The sequence below is a fragment of the Scyliorhinus torazame genome, chromosome 6, assembly GCF_047496885.1.
Source record: "Scyliorhinus torazame isolate Kashiwa2021f chromosome 6, sScyTor2.1, whole genome shotgun sequence".
Taxonomy (NCBI): domain Eukaryota; kingdom Metazoa; phylum Chordata; class Chondrichthyes; order Carcharhiniformes; family Scyliorhinidae; genus Scyliorhinus; species Scyliorhinus torazame.
The window spans coordinates 315,616,744-315,629,866 of NC_092712.1; the positions used below are offsets into that span (position 1 = coordinate 315,616,744).

Consider the following 13,123-nt stretch of genomic DNA (forward strand, 5'->3'; position numbering starts at 1 on the left):
ACCTGAGTGTCTGTATGGCTTATTCCTTTGATCCTTTTCCTTAATACCCTTGCCTAACAAAAACCTATCAATCTGCATCGAAAACTCCAGTTAACCATCCCTGGAGGATATTCAAATTATTCCTATCCCTTGTGTGAAAAACTGAGCCTTGAATTCACTCCGAAATGACCTGACTCTATGTCCCGTGTTCTGGATTTTCCCAACAGAGGGAATAGTTTCTCGAAGTATCCTATGAAAACCCTTTATTAATGTAAACGTCTCGGTGATTCCTGAGCTTCAAGGATTAATTGATTATTATCATAGAATTTACAGTGCAGAAGGAGGCCATTCGGCCCATCGAGTCTGCACCGGCTCTTGGAAAGAGCACCCCACCCAAGGTCAACACCTCCACCCTATCCCCATAACCCAGTAACCCCACCCACCACAAAGGGCAATTTTGGACACGAAGGGCAATTTATCACGGCCAATCCATCTTCAGATGTAACCCATCTTCAGAATTGAACCCTTTAAAACCTGGCATTGATGTTATGAATCATGGCCTACAATCCAGCGAGGCACCCGAATATTTCCTGAGATGTGCAGAACTGAGTTCAGTACTCCAAATTGGATCTGATCAAAGGACAACCTAACCGCCGGTTCTTCACTAGAAATTCCAACACTAAAGATAAAGGCACATTTGATTATTCTCTGTATCGCTGCCAGCTTTAGTGCATGGTTAGCAATTCCCTTTGCTCCTCGCTATTCCTACCTTCTCACCACACATAAAATATTCTGATTTGCCTTTCTTGGATCAAAAATGGATAATTTCTCTACGTTGAACTCCATTGACTACTCATTGTCTGTCTGTGTTCCTCTGCAGTTTCCTGTTTCTACCCACACAACTCGCTGTGCCCCCCAACTTAGCATAATGTGCAAACTTTGAAATACGACTGTCGGTTCTTCATTTGATTCATTAATATTCACGGGCCGCTGTGCAGACTCCTGAGAGACGTCACTTGTCACATCTACCAAATTGAGATTAAACCCTTTACCCCGACTGTTTGTTCCCTTCCTCACAACTATTACCCACCATGTCAGACGATTGCCTCCAATTCAATGTACTCTCATTTTTTCCCGGCGCTCGCAGTGCCGAGACACACGTGGCTATAAAACATCACTCGTGTTAAATAAGGGGCCTCAGCAGAGAACGCGCGGCTGAGGCCGCACACAGCTCCATTGTTACACCGTGGAGCTCCGCTTGCCGGAACTCCTCAACGAGAACCATTTTTAAATGCCGTCCCGATCTCCAAGGCTGCCGACGTGACCCTCAACCCCTTTCCCAAGCCCCAACACACCATGGGAGGTTCCCCAGTCTCTCTCGCCCCCCTCCCCCCCCCCCCCCCCCCCCCCCCCCACCACCACCACCACCACCACCACCACCACCCCAGTCCAATTGCCAGCACACAACAAATGCCAGCTTGGCACTTTGGCAGTGCCAACCTGGCACCTTGCAGTGTCCTTGCAAGCTGGCAGTGCCCCTGGGCACACTGGCAGTGCCAGGCTAGCACCCAGTTTGCACTGCCAGGGTGCCCAGAAGTGCCAGGATACCACCCTGCCCAAAGGGCAAGCATCTGCGGGCCTCCGATCCCCGGGGCGATCCCCACGAGTGGCGATCCATCTAGTCCCCGTTTCTAGAGACCAGTGCTGAAAGACCCTCGCCCGAGGGGATAGATCCCAATGCCTTGGGTGCCTCGGGATACTGCATATTGAAGTGTCGCTCTAATTTGCAGATTTGCTAGAAAGTGATTGGCGGGATTTACATCTCAACATTTTGCGAGATCGCCTAACGAGGTTTTGCGAGCCGGGTAGATCCTGGGAGAGGCGTCACCGGCTTCTATCGGCCGCGCTGCGCCGCGGCGAGCTGCTTTTCAGGCGCAGCGTGGCTGTTGGATCCCGCGCATTATCTAGCAATCACAAAGCTATGATCACTCATCGATACACTGACCACTCATCGATAAACTGATACCTGTCCAAATATCAGTCACTCTGTCTGATGAAAGGTTCCAGTAACCTCCCCAAAGCTGATGTTCAACTGACAGGTTTGCTGTTACCTGATCTCACTCTCACTCCCCAACCCTTGTCTTAACACGGCAGCACGGTAGCATTGTGGTTAGCACAATTGCTTCACAGCTCCAGGGTTCCAGGTTTGATTCCGGCTTGGGTCACTGTCTGTGCGGAGTCTGCACATCCTCCCCGTGTGTGCGTGGGTTTCCTCCGGGCGCTCCGGTTTCCTCCCACAGTCCAAAGATGTGCAGGTTAGGTGGATTGGCCATGATAAATTGCCCTTAGTGTCCAAAATTGCCCTTAGTGTTGGGTGGGGTTACTGGGTTATGGGGATGGGGTGGAGGTGTTGACCTTGGGTAGGGTGCTCTTTCCAAGAGCCGGTGCAGACTCGATGGGCCGAATGGCCTCCTTCTGCACTGTAAATTCTATGATAATCTATGATAAACAAATGGAGTAAAGTTTGCAATTGTCCAATACAAAGGGCACAATTCCTGAACCTAGAGAGATTGGAAAATTCCGACTGATACAACTGCAATTTCTTCACCTATTTCTTTCATTACCCTGGGGGTGGAAACGTACAGGTCTCAGAGATGTGTCCATCTTAAATCCCATGATTTTCTGCGTTGCCATTTCTTTTTAATCTGTATTAAATCCATTCAATTTCCCTCTTGACTTAAGTTCTCTTGTATCACTGGTATTCTGTCTTCTTCACCCTTGATGATTATGTGCATGTTTAAAACCTGCCATTTCCTTCATATAAGCTGCAGTGCTCAGGGGGTGTCACACTGTTATAAGTTTTGTTTTGTGCCTGAAGGTTTAGCGCTGCGCAGTTCCAACACCTGATCGCCCAGAAATGATACAATAATTGATTAGCTCTGAATGTGCGAGGGATACTACTTTCAGTGATGTGATACATTTTGTATTGATATTTGACACTGCGGCACTACTGACTTTCCCTCAATATGTTTTGTTACAGCCTCCTCCTTACTGACACCCTTGCTTAGCTCAACATTTATTTTCCAACGACTGCTAAGCATTAATCTCTCATTGATGTCCACCTACCTCTTGCTCAGTACAGGGTATCCTTTTTCGTTATAAATCACAATGCTGCTAATAATTTCTTGGAGAAAGTTAGAATGCCAAGCCCAAAGGCTTTGTACCATTTTTTTGGAAAGTAAATTTGTACCGAATACAGCCCATCTCTTTGAACGCTCTGTAAGTTTTATTACGCTGCTGTCCTTGTCTGTTGTACAAATGGACATTTAACAAGGATATTTTATACCCTTTATCTGTTTAAGTAGTAAGTGATTGAGGTCAAAGTATAAAGAACTGTATATTGCAGGGTTATTGTGTACATTTTTAGAAGAGGTTTCGATGATCTGAATGATCCAGCAACGTTTAATGCGTACAATAAAAGTCATGCTTTGATATCAGAGTTATATAATAAACTGCTTTTTTATGTAGTAAAATAGGGTACTGAACAGAGATGCACTTCATAACATGAAATGGACGCCTCGAACAGAAACACCACACATGAGAGATGCTCTCTTTCTGATACACACTCTTTGTCCCTCGCCCAGGCTGGAGTTTGTTGCTTGGGATTCTTTTGATCGCAGGAGTTGGTTTGAGTCTGTCAGAATAGGGAGTTAATTTCGCTTCGAGTGCTGCATCGGCCGGGGAAAAAGTGTAAGGAAGGGTCTACACTGGGTCGAGAAGTTAGATGTGAGGAAAGCACGGTAGCACTATTGGATAGCACTGTGGCTTCACAGCGCCAGGGTCCCAGGTTCGATTCCCCGCTGGGTCACTGTCTGTGCGGAGCCTGCACGTTCTCCCCGTGGGTTTCCTCCGGGTGCTCTGGTTTCCTCCCACAGTCCAAAGACGTGCAAGATAGGTCAATTGGCCGTGATAAATTGCCCTTAGTCACCAAAAAGGTTAGATGGGGTTATTGGGTTATGGAGATAGGGTGGAAGTGAGGGCTTAAATGGGTCGGTGCAGACTTGATGGGCCAGATGGCCTCCTTCTGCACTGTATGGTCTGTGTTCTATGAAAGATGGGGAATGCCAATGTTAAGGAATTTGCATTGCTGCAAATTGAGGCATCAGATATACTCCTAGCTGCAATTTTATTATCCAGCAGTGAGCCACCTCTCGTACATTGTCACATATTAACACCTGTAGGAAGTCCATTGTGCACAGAAAGTCATCAATCATTTTAGTTTTAATCTGTAAAATCACAGTCTGTAGTCTGTTAATTATTTGCAGGGATGTTCTTTGTTGTCTGTTGTTTGGTGTGCTCTTAGTGGATGGGTATCTGGTTGAGAAACAAAACACATCTGCATTGGCTCAAAACAGGTCAGGTCAGTCATTTTTAGAAGCATAACAGTGACATTAGTTCCTGATTAACCATAATTTCCTGTATCTAAACATTGGGAAGACCAAAATCGTCATCTTTGGCTCCCAACACGAAGCCTGGGCCCTCGACACTGGTAAGACCCCCTCCCCCAGCTGCTCTCTTGGCCTGAACCGAATTGTTGGCAACCTTGGTGTCTGCTTTGGACCCCCCCCCGGCAGGCTGAGATTCTCATCCAAAGCCCCCTCTATCACAATGATCTCCTGCTTCCATCTTGATAGCAGCCCCTATCCTCACCCTTGCACCTCTACTCCATGGTCTAGACCCTCAAATTCCCTCCCAAAATTCTCTTTGTCACACATGGTCCCTATGTTTCTTCAAGATTTTCCTCAAAAGCTCAACTTTTAATCGCTCTTCATACTAACTCTCGGACTTATTTTTTTTTGTTGCGTGTGTGAATAAACATTGGAATATTTTTACCACGTTGAAAGCATTATCTGAGGTTCTTGTCATTTTACCTCCCTCAATAGGAGATGTCTGTTCATAAACCTTTCTGCCGCCGCGTGCAAAACTGTGATTAAATAGCTTTCATTTTCGAATGAGTTACTAACTCTGGTGTATAATTGTGAAATTTGTTATCCTTTTATTATTTGGAATGTAAGTGCAGGGACCTCATGGATTTCTTCAGTTCTAAGGCTACTGTGTAACTGGCTTTTTGGCCACCTTCATCTGACCAAATAACGACTCGTTTTACCTGTGATTCCCTCTTGCTGTACAGCTTCTCTTCCACCTTGCTTTTACCTGTGATTCCCTCTTGCTGTACAGCTTCTCTTCCACCTTGCCACTGCACTCTCCGAGATCAACCCCGTTTAAAAAATCTTTATTCTCACAAGTAGGCTTACATTAATACTGCAATGACGTAACCGTGAAAAGCCCCGAGTCGCCACATTCCGGCGCCAGTTCGGGTACACGGAGGGAGAATTTAGAATGTCCAATTCACCTAACAAGCCCATCTTTCGGGACTTGTGGGAGGAAACCAGAGCACCCGGAGGAAACCCACGCAGACACGGGGAGAACGTGCAGACTCCACACAGACAGTGACCCAAGCCGGGAATTGAACTGGGACCCTGGAGCTGTGAAGCAACAGTGTGAACCACAAAGGTCGGCCCTCCAAGCCTGTGCCGACCATGCTGCCCGACTAAACTACAATCTTCTACAATTCCTGGGTCCATATCCCTCTATTCCCATCCTATTCATGTATTTGTCAAGATGCCCCTTAAATGTCACTATAGTCCCTGCTTCCACCACCTCCTCCGGCAGCGAGTTCCAGGCACCCGCTCTGTGTAAAAAAACTTGCCTCGTACATCTACTCTAAACCTTGCCCCTCTGACCTTAAACCTATGCCCCCTAGTAATTGACTCCTCTACCCTGGGAAAAAGCCTCTGACTATCCACATGGTAGCACCACTGTGCTACCGTGCTGCCCACTGTGCTACTGTGCTGCCCACTGTGCTACCGTGCTGCCCCACTGTGCTACTGTGCTGCCCACTGTGCTACCGTGCTGCCCCACTGTGCTACTGTGCTGCCCACTGTGCTACCGTGCTGCACATAGTGCTACCGTGCTGCCCACTGTGCTACCGTGCAGCCCACTGTGCTACCGTGCTGCACACAGCGCTAGCGTGCAGCCCACTGTGCTACCGTGCTGACCCACTGTGCTACCGTGCTGCCCACTGTGCTACCGTGCTGCCCACTGTGCTACCGTGCTGCCCACTGTGCTACCGTGCTGACCCACTGTGCTACCGTGCTGACCACTGTGCTACCGTGCTGACCCACTGTGCTACCGTGCTGACCCACTGTGCTACCGTGCTGCCCACTGTGCTACCGTGCTGCCCACTGTGCTACCGTGCTGCCCACTGTGCTACCGTGCTGCCCACTGTGCTACCGTGCTGCCCACTGTGCTACCGTGCTGACCCACTGTGCTACCGTGCTGCCCACTGTGCTACCGTGCTGCCCACTGTGCTACCGTGCTGCCCCACTGTGCTACCGTGCTGACCCACTGTGCTACCGTGCTGACCCACTGTGCTACCGTGCTGCCCCACTGTGCTACCGTGCTGCCCACTGTGCTACCGTGCTGCCCACTGTGCTACCATGCTGCCCACTGTGCTACCGTGCTGCCCCTCTGTGCTACCGTGCTGACCCGCTGTGCTACCATGCTGCACACTGTGCTACCGTGCTGCCCACTGTGCTACCGTGCTGACCCACTGTGCTACCGTGCTGACCCACTGTGCTACCGTGCAGCCCACTGTGCTACCGTGCTGCCCACTGTGCTACCGTGCTGCCCCACTGTGCTACCGTGCTGCCCACTGTGCTACCGTGCTGCCCACTGTGCTACCATGCTGCCCCACTGTGCTACCGTGCTGCCCACTGTGCTACCGTGCTGCCCACTGTGCTACCATGCTGCCCCACTGTGCTACCGTGCTGCCCACTGTGCTACCGTGCTGCCCACTGTGCTACCGTGCTGCCCACTGTGCTACCATGCTGCCCCACTGTGCTACCGTGCTGCCCACTGTGCTACCGTGCTGCCCACTGTGCTACCGTGCTGCCCCACTGTGCTACCGTGCTGACCCACTGTGCTACCGTGCTGACCCACTGTGCTACCGTGCAGCCCACTGTGCTACCGTGCTGCCCCACTGTGCTACCGTGCTGCCCACTGTGCTACCGTGCTGCCCCACTGTGCTACCGTGCCGCCCCCACTGTGCTACCGTGCTACCCCACTGTGCTACCGTGCTGCCCACTGTGCTACCGTGCCGCCCCCACTGTGCTACCGTGCTGCCCACTGTGCTACCGTGCTGCCCACTGTGCTACCGTGCTGCCCACTGTGCTACCGTGCTGCCCACTGTGCTACCGTGCTGACCCACTGTGCTACCGTGCTGACCCACTGTGCTACCGTGCTGACCCACTGTGCTACCGTGCTGCCCACTGTGCTACCGTGCTGCCCCACTGTGCTACCGTGCTGCCCACTGTGCTACCGTGCTGCCCACTGTGCTACCATGCTGACCCACTGTGCTACCGTGCTGACCCACTGTGCTACCGTGCTGCCCACTGTGCTACCGTGCTGTCCACTGTGCTACCGTGCCGCCCCCACTGTGCTACCGTGCTGCCCCACTGTGCTACCATGCTGCCCACTGTGCTACCGTGCTGACCCACTGTGCTACCGTGCTGACCCACTGTGCTACCGTGCCGCCCCCACTGTGCTACCGTGCTGTCCACTGTGCTACCGTGCTGCCCACTGTGCTACCGTGCCGCCCCCACTGTGCTACCGTGCTGCCCCACTGTGCTACCGTGCTGCCCCACTGTGCTACCGTGCTGACCCACTGTGCTACCGTGCTGCCCACTGTGCTACCGTGCTGACCCACTGTGCTACCGTGCTGCACATAGTGCTACCGTGCTGACCCACTGTGCTACCGTGCTGCCCCACTGTGCTACCGTGCTGACCCACTGTGCTACCGTGCTGTCCACTGTGCTACCGTGCTGTCCACTGTGCTACCGTGCTGACCCACTGTGCTACCGTGCTGACCCACTGTGCTACCGTGCTGACCCACTGTGCTACCGTGCTGCCCACTGTGCTACCGTGCTGCCCACTGTGCTACCGTGCTGCCCACTGTGCTACCGTGCTGCCCCACTGTGCTACCGTGCTGCCCACTGTGCTACCGTGCTGACCCACTGTGCTACCGTGCTGCCCACTGTGCTACCGTGCTGCCCACTGTGCTACCATGCTGCCCACTGTGCTACCGTGCTGACCCACTATGCTACCGTGCTGACCCACTGTGCTACCGTGCAGCCCACTGTGCTACCGTGCTGCCCACTGTGCTACCGTGCTGCCCACTGTGCTACCGTGCTGACCCACTGTGCTAGCGTGCTGCCCCACTGTGCTACCGTGCTGCCCCACTGTGCTATCGTGCTGACCCACTGTGCTACCATGCTGCCCACTGTGCTACCATGCTGCCCCACTGTGCTATCGTGCTGACCCACTGTGCTACCATGCTGCCCACAGTGCTACCGTGCTGCCCCACTGTGCTACCGTGCTGCCCCACTGTGCTACCGTGCTGACCCACTGTGCTACCGTGCTGCCCCACTGTGCTACCGTGCTGCCCACTGTGCTACCATGCTGACCCACTGTGCTACCGTGCTGCCCACTGTGCTACCGTGCTGCCCACTGTGGTGCCCACTGTGCTACCGTGCTGACCTTCCACGAGAACGGCCTACTTCTCCTATTAAACCCCTCCATAGCCATACCCCTGACTGCTCCATATCCTTTCCTGGGTCACATTATTGTCGCTGTTGTCGATAGCTCCCTTTACTCGGGCACTGTTCCTCTCCCTTTCAAAACTGTTCAGCACAAATCTATCTGATTGTCCTTCTAGTGTGGAGGTTATGGCTTGAGCATCCTGCGGGGGTACTACATGCAGAAAAAATGCCAAGATCTGTTGACAAGCTGCCATCAATAAAACGCTCCCTTTCGAGATCTATCAAATCAGACTTTAATGTTTTGCTCATTACGTTTTTTCAAAAAATGTTAGTGCCGTGGCTTATCTAACAATATTTTAAATATGTCGATTTCAAATAAAATGTGACACTAAAATAGATGTTTTAGGTTCTTTTTATAGACTATAAAATTCTAATTACAGTAATTATCTTTTCATAAATGTAATAAAGTGGTAAACCGTCTGGCAGCTGGGCAAGACCATAGTTGAGTGTCACCATCACAACAATAAGATATCACGGAGACCGACCCAAACTTTCACTTGATTGGTTGGTGAACCTCCTGTGTACAGTTCCAGTTTGATCATAGATCTCAAGGTTTATTACCAAATTTAGTTTGTTGTTTTTAACATGCTTGGCAGCCTCATCCGTGACATGAAGGACAATACTGCGATGATTCTAGGGTTGTTTCTGTTATTTAATTTATGTTTTTGAATATGCAAGTTAATTGTTCTAATTGCAATAAATCACCCTTGTAGCACCAAGACATTATTATCAGACCTGCCCAGTTCTGCTTTGACTGGTGGCGGTCCCACTCCACAAACTATGAGTTCTGTTCTGATTATAAATCTCTGGGCTCAGACTGGTAATCATCTTACAACTTCCACCATAAATAGCAGACTGGGTGAAGGGGAAAAGTACGACACAATCTTTGAGGTAAGACGGGTATTAAACAGGGAGGTTTTTGTGTGTGTCAGCTTAGCTCATTTGTCAATTCTTGTGCCTGACTCAAAGCATTGTTGCACTGAGCCCCACTTGAGCATAAGCCAGACTGGCCCGCCACTGCAGTAGTGCTGCATTGTTGCACAGGCTGTACTTCAGGTGAAACTTGCTTGCCCACTGCAGGCGAGCAGTGAGAATTCTCACGGGGCAGTTCGTAAAAGAGCTGGAACTTTCAATGTGCCCCAACCAACACCATTGGAAATAGATTAACTGGCCATTCAGTCAACAAAAACACTTGCATTGAAATAGTTCCTTTTAGTTTAGCAAAATGCTGCAAGGTGCTTGACAAGATACGGATACAATCATTTTTTCCACCGAGCCACATTAGGAGATTTAAGGACAGCACATGGGGTGGCGTTTGATGTAATCGATGGGGTTCTCCAGCATGCTGGCTGGAGAGCTGGCTGGAGCCCCACATCGCCCTCCCTTGGAAAAGGCCTACTCAGGCACTTAATTGGACAGCAGCAGGTCCTCCCTGGGATCAAGGACCCTGGGGCAGACGTTTCGCCCCCTGAGAGCTGCGGCCATTCAGAGGCCGGCAGCTGTGTAGCCCGTGGCAGCGCCACCAAGCAGGTAGTGGGACCCACCCCAGGCCCAGGATCACTGAGGGGCACAGGTAAGTGATGAAGGGTTGGCACGAGGTTGGCACTCCAGTTTTCAGAGACATGGGAGTTTGGTTCAGAGCAGATCAGGCTGGATGTCAGATTGATTTCCAGTGAGATATATATACATGTCATGAAATTAATAAGCAACACTCCTTTGATTAGAATGCTTTGCAGACCTGTTAACTCATTGTTCATATTTGTTTGATGTCAGAAACATTGAGCTAAGTGGCCATTGAAGAAAAGGGGGAAAAGTTAGATTTATTTCATTTGCTGCGGCCGAATAAAGAATGACCTGGTCCAAATTTCACGGTCTGGTATTCGAGACTATTGAAGAATTATTGCTGACGGTTTAGCCTTTAACAACTTGGTGTTTCGACCCAGATATGAGGCTTTCTTTCCTCTCGTGCTGTCCTCCCTGGTGTTTGTTTGGATTAACCTGGAACGAGAGACGATCCGGTTTCACAATGTTTCTCCTGCTGAAAAGGTAACTGGAAACCCGTTGTTTTGAAATCGGTGGTTTGCTAAACGTTGTATCCAATGTCACATTGTGCGATAGTCCCTGCAAAACAGGATTGTATTTATATAAACAGAGCCGCGGAGGGAGGTGGGATTATGTGTGCTGTTCCAAAAATACAAATCGGCAATATCAGTATTTAACGTTAAACAGTCTTGTGACAATGTTGTCATCTCAACATGAACATTTCTAGTTGTTGACCTAGCCTTTGCTTTTTCCATTCATTGGCTAAACAATGCACTCCTAAATGCTTCCTCGGACCCGCTGAAAATCAACCGTTACAAATGGGCCTCCAAAGAGCTGTAGAAACACAATGCCGGGTGGGTGGGGGATCCAATGGGGGATGCATGGCAGTATCCCAATGTGCTGTTGCATTCGTACATTTCAAGCCAATCCATAACTGGCCCAGAAAAGACGAAACAATCGTGGAGGGAGTTCTGCAGTTTCAAGTCTGCCGCCGATCTGATTTCCTGACCTCTGCTGCTCTCCCATGGCGTGGCACTGAATGAAGGCCAGATGCTCTCTCTACAGGAAAGCTGGCAAAACAATGTGGGGAGTCAACTCTTGTACAACTTCTGGCAGTTGGCTAATAGCACTGGCTGTGTTTCACAGGGCTGATAATCTCAGAGCTGAGGGGGCGGGAGTCAAACTGGTGACTGGCAGGGGGGGGGAGAAATTAGGTCTTTGAGGATGACAAAATGACAATCATGTTTAAAAACAAGACCGAGACTATTGAAGAAAGCATCAGGGATAAATACTATCTAGTCAAGAGCCCACACGCCTCAATCACCCAGTTCAATCTACAGTCCACTTGTATTTTCCCAGAGCTTCAATAGTCAGAAGCATGACAGTGATTTCTATTAATAGGTTTAACACATTCTGCACAGAGCTTGCTGCCGCAGGAGCCTGCATTATGAATTTGGATGCGGAGGTGAGGGCTCGCTTCACAATGATTCACCTCATTGAAATTCATTCATGCTGACCTCCGCGCTCAAATTCCTGATCCACAGTCCTGTCAGGTGTTGTCTATGTTGGAAGCATCGGTTGGTAAAATCTATACCTTGTGGGGTAAAAGAAATAACAAGACAAATGTTCAACAACAGGAAAACAATTTCAAAAGTAAACCTGAAACCAGTTCTTGAGTAAAGCAAACTAGTCGGCGGCACGGTAGCACAGTGGTTAGCACTGTTGGTTCTCAGCTCCAGGGTCCCAGGTTCGATTCCCGGCTTGGGTCACTGTCTGTGCGGAGTCTGCACGTTCTCCCCGTGTCTGCGTGGGTTTCCTCCGGGTGCTCAGGTTTCCTCCCACAAGTCCCGAAAGACGTGCTGTTAGGTGAATTGGACATTCTGAATTCTCCCTCTGTGTACCCGAACAGGCGCCGGAATGTGGCGACGAGGGGATTTCCACAGTAACTTCATTGCAGTGTCAATGTAAGCCTACTTGTGACAATAATAAAGATTATAATTATTATTATTTCTGAGCTTATTTCAGGCACACAGATTGGTGAGTCCATTCCTGCTCACTCACTGCCATTAGATTAAAGGACAGTTCTTAAAAGTTCTGCAAGCCTGTCAGTATTGGAGTAAATGATACGACGGTGTTGAACATTGGGTTATCACTGACCTGTATCTGTCGTTTATCTGTAATCCGTACCTGTAAATTAAAGAATCTTACCACTGAGTTCGCTCACCTATTCCACTCTCAAATACTCTGTCGTTAAATACAGAAGCTTGTAGCCACCTGGGTTGGCCACTTCCCGACTTTAAAATGGAGATCCACTAAGCATGCAGGGAAATTCAGTCAAACGCAGGAAAAACAAGCAGGCGCAAAGTTTCCTGTATATCAGAACTTGCAGGAACCCAGACAGCACTGAAACTAACAACCATCTACATATTGATGAGCGATCCCCGGGAACAATTGGAAACAGTTAAGATAAACAAGGCCAAGCCAGACTCCTCGGCGCCAGCAGGAGCCAAGACAAAGTAAGGCCAACGGACACTTAGGAACCGCCCAGCGATCAGGGAACAGCCCCAGTATTGGAGAAATCGATCCAAGTGATCAGAACTTAGTCCAATCATTTGGAACCAGGTACGGGGTCCGCCCAAAAGGGCGCTAAGCCCCTGGGGACTATAAAATAGAGTCCCCAAGTTCAATTCATCCTTCTTGGCAGGGCCTCACAGCAGCTCGAAACAACCCTTGACCGTGACCTGCCTAGCAGCTGCACCAACCAAGTAAGTCTCCAGTCAACGCACGCTACGAGATAGACGCTCCTAGCTACCAGTCTATACCAGCTTTGAAGCCTGCAGACTCAGAATCGAACGAAAGGCCATTTGTTCCCCTGACCTGGT

General features: G+C 49.9%; 1 protein-coding gene across 7 annotated transcripts in view; it reads left to right on the forward strand.

Moving 5' to 3' along the window:
* pign (phosphatidylinositol glycan anchor biosynthesis, class N) overlaps positions 1-13,123 on the forward strand; it is a 154,570-nt gene that overhangs the window by 109,497 nt on the left and 31,950 nt on the right. For all 7 annotated transcript variants that reach the window (XR_011947909.1, XM_072510117.1, XM_072510118.1 and 4 more), the window contains exons 21-22: positions 3,020-3,122; positions 10,643-10,745. Coding sequence is in view for 6 of the 7 variants with exons in the window: in XM_072510117.1 (XP_072366218.1) it covers positions 3,020-3,122; positions 10,643-10,745 (206 nt within the window). In the remaining variant the exon portion in view is untranslated. The remainder of the gene's footprint in view (positions 1-3,019; positions 3,123-10,642; positions 10,746-13,123) is intronic.